Genomic DNA, 5,388 nt, shown 5'->3' with positions numbered 1-5,388 from the left:
GGTCTGAATATACAGAAAAAAATTGTACCAGTCTAGCACACAAATGCTGTACCTTCTAATGCTGAATGTCAAGATTGTTCCTGATTCCTGGAATGAAAACAAAAATCTGTAATAGAGTTGAATTACATTTTTGAAAGCAAATCAAGAACTTCCTCTGTTTGTAGATATCCTTTGCTTATCATCAAACACTCATATGTAAATAAAGTCAGGATAACTTACCAGGAAACATGATCCAACAAACAGCAAAGGAAAGTCAGTACAACTTCCTCAGTATTGTTTCTCATCATCCCTTTTCTCACTTCTGCTTTAACTTTCTGTTCTACACAGTGAGTCCTCGTATGTAGGTAAGTAAAGTCCTCATATGTAGATAGATGTATACAAATAAATGCCCTCCCTGAGTACATAAAGGATTATACAGGGTGACTAATCTGCTCTCGTGCTGACCCTGCTACCAGTTAGTCTTAAAAATAAATCCAAATCAATAAAAATGGCTTAGAATCAACTACAGCTAAAAGACAATAAAGCTCCACTCGCCATGAAGAAAAAATAGAAATTTCTGTGTCTAAACTTGTAATCTTAAACTAGCTGGCATGCAGATGTGTAATTTCACATTGCCCTGGGCTTGCCACTTCCAGGTTGCATTCACATTAAATTCCCATGGATGAAGGCAAAAGTTACTCAGTTCTTTGAGTCACAGTAGCAGCCACAGCTACAGGAGCAGAGTTTTTGATGTTAGGTGTAACACTGATTGAAGAAAGCTCACATGCATAGTGCATTTCCACTGTCAGTTCATTACAGGAGAAGCCCTGCTGCCGCCTCACTGAAACCCGAGGGTTCAGGGAGTTAGATCCAGCCTAAAGCCTGTACAGCAGGTAATCCCTGTGCCCCCTCCTGTGCCTTAAACTCCTCTTTAGGCACAGAAACACAGACTGGTCTCTCTCGGCGAAGGCAATATGCTTATGTGCAAGGTTACTGTGATCTAAGGAAACACCTTCCCTAACACAAGGGCTCTGCATATTGTGTCTGAGACCAGTCCTCCATGAAAACATTGCAGGTTTTTTTATTATTCTGGACAAGATTTGCCTTTTGAAGTTTGTTTAATGCCATCCCTGTGTTCTAAACATTTGTGTCTTAGCAGATTTTTAAATAACAGCTCCAGTTACAAGCGTATTTAGAGAATAACTATGAGAAAATCCCTCTCTTGTATAATGTTTTTCAAGTGAAGCAGCAAAATATTCTGACTGTGGAACTGTCTATTCACAAAGTTTGTATTCAAGCGGATATTAATAGAAGTTGCAAAAACAAGGCATTTTGTACCAGTTTCAGTGTACTCAATGTCTGCAAGAACTGCAAAATAATAAGCCTTTAATAACTGAAGCTGCCTGTTTCAGACAGTAACACCATTCCTTTGTTTATGTTGATGCAATTCAGAAAAAAACCCAACAATATCACATCACTGGTGAAACAAGGATAAGCAAAAAAGAGATTGCACCCTTGAGTTTAAGCACAGGCTGCCTGCACCACAGTGAGGACTGTACACCATGAACTAATATAGCCAGAAAAACTACCAGTAAAAATTAACTTTCTGCCTAAATGCATCTCATTCAAAAGATGAAATTATTCCCAAGCATGGCAACTTTTCTGAGTTCTATTCCATATGCAGAACACTTCTCCTTTGAGAGGGTGTTAGCAGTATCTTCATGTTTTCCTGCTAGTCCTGCCTTTCAGTATGAAGAGGTGTCTCTGTCACACAGGACATGATAGGCAAAGAATTGCTCTCTAGCATGTCAAATGTCTGACAAGAGTTTGCACAAGGTGGAAATGACACTGTTTTACACATCAAGGGAAGAAAATAGGGGGTCTCTAAACTAGGCATAAAGGGGCAGGGGCCCTTTGGATCAACAGGTCAAGAGAACACTTCCCACAGTGATGGGATCCTCTGTTTTCTGAAAACAATGCAACTGCAATGTTTACTCAAGTGACAGTACCAAAATTAGGATTAACAGGAGGAACTGTGGGTGTAGAGCCTAGTAACATGGAGCATTTTTAAATCTTGATTTATTTCTGCTGTTTGTCAATCTTTTTCTCTCTTTTTGTCCAGACAGCATAGACATAGAGCATGCATTTTATTTTGTTGTCAATTAAAAAATATGGGAATCCTAGAATTTAATCCTTCCAGACTTTTCATCCAGTCATTTCCACCATACATTACGAATACATCAAATTAGCCCCAAGAAAATTCATGCTTTCCTAGCAAATTAAATACATCAATGTTGACAAAAAAACGAAAATTCCTATTGCAAATATTTGTCACTTAGCTCATATTTTGGTTTTAGAAACTTTAGCTGGACTAATCATGTCTAAGGCAAAGGAAACAATTTTTTATAAGGCTAAACAGTTGGAAGTATATAACAAATGGTATTTCAGGCTACACAACTGTCTACTCAAACAAGAGCTGCATGCTGGCACAGCAGCAGCTGGAATCTAGCTCTGGACTGGTAGCTCTTGCCTTCTCACCCCACAGACTTGCTGTGAGCAACCCTGCAGATTGGTAGATGAAAAAGAGGTACAGTATTACTGTGTCTCCAACAAATACACTGCATCTAAGCTGGTTTTTGAGGAATGAACTTTGTGAAAGTTAAGAGGCTCGCCCTACGCTGTTTGGCACAACTCAGAGTGGGCCTCATCTTCCCAGGACTGAAGCCACCCAACCTGAAACTGAGGAGAAAGTCTGTGGAGATGTGCAGATGAAATAGCTTTGGAGATTCTCTGGCACAGCTGTGCTCCCCACCCCTCTCCACCCAATCCTGGTGTAGGCATACAGACTCACATCTGCTGCACAGGTAGGGTAAACACCAGTGAGAAAGGATTTGAGATTCTCCTTTTGCCACCAACAGCCCTGGTAACACCATTTCACAGAGCAAGGAGCTTCGTGGCAGGTTCGCAGACAGGAAGGCCAGCCAAACCCTCTGTTCTACCCTGGAGGAAACAGACCAACAAAAGGCTACAATGGCTCCAGAAAGAAAACCTCTGTATTAAAAGCCAAATAACGCAGAGCTACAATAATAAATACACACTATCTCAACCAGGAAATACAGTGTGAAAGGTTCATTAAAGTTCAGCTTCAGCAATAACAATATATATATATATACTGCATCGGTTCTCCATTCTGTCAAAGAGAGACATCCCTTTCTGTCCATAAAGGAAAAACCCGTTCAAACCACATCCTATACAAAAACGCTACTCTGACAACAAATGCAGCCGAATTGGAGGGTCTTTGATTTCCTCTATCGAATTTTTAGAGAGGCTTTTTCTTATTTGGTTGGGTTGGTTTTGTTTGGGGGGGGGGGGGGGGAGGGGGAGGCGGTTGTTTGGTGGTCGGGGCTTTTTTTTTTGTTTGTTTGTTTTCTTTTTTACTAAAAGGTTCGTTTAAAATGGGTATTAAAGATATAAAACGCGCACATATGATTTGGTCCCCTCGGGGCCGGGCCGGGCGCGGAGACGGCCCCACGTCCCGCCGCGCACCTGTGGCACGCTGCAAACAAGAAAAGCACGACGGAGTCCGTCCCGCGTCCCTCCGCGGCACAAGACGAAGAGAAGGGGGGTCACCAGGAGCGGCTACTTGGCGGCGCTGGCCGCGGCCGTGCCGGCGGTGGTGCCGCGGCGCTGCTCCATGCCGTTGGGCAGGAATCCGGCGATGATGGGCACGGGCCAGATGAGGGCGGCCACGCTCCACACGATGATGACCAGAGTCATGAAACACGCCACCAAGGTGGACTCGATGGGCTTGCGGTTCATCCGCCAGCCCGGCTCACCCTTCAGCTCCTCCAGGCTGAAATCCAGGCAGCAGAAATTCAGCGGCTCCCCTTGCAGCCAGTACTGGCCGGGCTCGGCCGCCGACGGATAGGAAAGCGAGGAGGAGGAGGCGGCGGCCGCGGCGGCGGGGGGCTGGGGCTGGGGCTGGGGCTGGGGAGCGGCGCCCCGCAGCCGCCCGACCCGCCTGCTCCGGACCCAGCTGCAGCCCACGCAGAGGCGCAAGTCCTGCTGGGCGCCGCCGGCCGCCAGCCCCAGGTGCTCGATGAGCAGCGGCGGCCCCACGCGGTGGAAGGCGGCGGAGAAGAAGGCCCGCCCGTGGCTGTTGGTGGAGAAGAGCAGGAGGTCGCACTGGATGCCCAGCGGGCGGCTCCAGCGAACCAGCAGCGAGCTCAGCATCTGCCGCTGCACGCTGATGTTGCAGTGCGGGTCCTCGGAGGGCTGCGGCTGCCCCTGCGGCTGGGGACGCTGCTGCTGCTCCTGCCCCGGCTGCTCCTGCCCGGAGATGGTGGGAGCGGAAGGGAAAGGCTCTCGGCTAGGGGCAGCCGGCGTGCCCGGGCTGTCGGTGCTGCCTTCCTCCTTGCTCGCTGCCCCGTCGAGGTCCATCTCGAGGCTGGCCAAGGAGCGGGCGGAGGAGTTGGCAGGGGGCAAGAAGAGCTCCTGCTCCTGCTCCTCCTGCCCGCTGGCAGCCGCCGAGGGGCTCCAGCCCTGGCAGGGCGGCAGGCAGGCGGCCAGCAGTGCCGGGAAGAGCAGCGGCAGCATGGCATTAACTTAGAGCCGAAGAGGAGGGAGAGGAGGAGGAGGAACGGGAGGCTGCATGGCGCTGCCGGCTGCCATCTGGAAAAGGAGGCACAGTGCTCTCCCCGAGCGAGCGAGAGAAAGGGAAGGAGGGTGGAGGCAGCGAGGGGGTGGGAGCGGGGCTGGGGCTGCCGCTGCGACGAGCCGAGCGAGCCGGGAGCCTCGGTGACGGCAGCGGCTCCCCCCTTCCCCGCCTCCTCCGCCCCCAGCCCGGCCCGGCCCGGCAGCGCCCCGGCGGCGCTGGCCCGGGGCAGCCGCGCTCCTTCTCCTGGGGCGCCGCTGTCCCCTCAGCCGGAGACCCTCTGCCCGCTGGGACCCGCTCTCCCGCGCCGCCACCGCGCCGGGCCCTCTGCGCCCGTGTCCGAGGGCAGCGGCGCCTCCCGGCTCCACCGCCGCCGTCTCCCCCGCAGGGGCTGCCGTGGTGGCCGCGGCTCCCCCTCCTCGGTGGGCAAGGGCGAGGAAAAGAGGCTGGCCGCGGGCAGCGCCCTCCCGCCGCCGCCTCGAGCCGGGGCGGGGGGAGCATCCAGGAACCGACTGCACACGCTTTCACTGCGACTTCATAGGAAGGGAACGGGAAGGAACGGGACGGGACTGGGGAGACGCAGAGAAAGGGAGTTTAAACTTCGTGGCTGCGTCCTCCACAGCGGTGCCCCCCAAATCCGGACTCGGCCCCAGCATCTGCTCCCTCCGCTGGGTGTTCAAACCTGGCCGTGGACCATGGGCATCCCACCCATCCGACGGGCGCTGTCGGTCCTTGTAGCAAAGATTTAAACGAGG

The 5,388-nt window shown here is 51.5% G+C and overlaps 1 protein-coding gene across 1 annotated transcript; it reads right to left on the bottom strand.

The window, feature by feature from the left end:
• Positions 1-3,014: 3,014 nt before the first annotated feature.
• Positions 3,015-4,766, bottom strand: TMEM158 (transmembrane protein 158). The gene has a single exon (XM_056485531.1). It carries the CDS (start codon positions 4,573-4,575, stop codon positions 3,619-3,621), a length of 957 nt encoding a protein of 318 aa, XP_056341506.1. The 5' UTR covers positions 4,576-4,766; the 3' UTR covers positions 3,015-3,618.
• Between the last annotated feature and the right edge of the window lie 622 nt (positions 4,767-5,388).

This window comes from Oenanthe melanoleuca, chromosome 2 (assembly GCF_029582105.1).
Source record: "Oenanthe melanoleuca isolate GR-GAL-2019-014 chromosome 2, OMel1.0, whole genome shotgun sequence".
Classification (NCBI taxonomy): Eukaryota; Metazoa; Chordata; class Aves; order Passeriformes; family Muscicapidae; genus Oenanthe; species Oenanthe melanoleuca.
This window is presented reverse-complemented; position numbering and strand designations above follow the sequence as displayed.

Bases quoted from the DNA above. Each gene is read 5' to 3' on its own strand.
- TMEM158 (XM_056485531.1), bottom strand. From the start codon at position 4,575: ATGCTGCCGCTGCTCTTCCCGGCACTGCTGGCCGCCTGCCTGCCGCCC.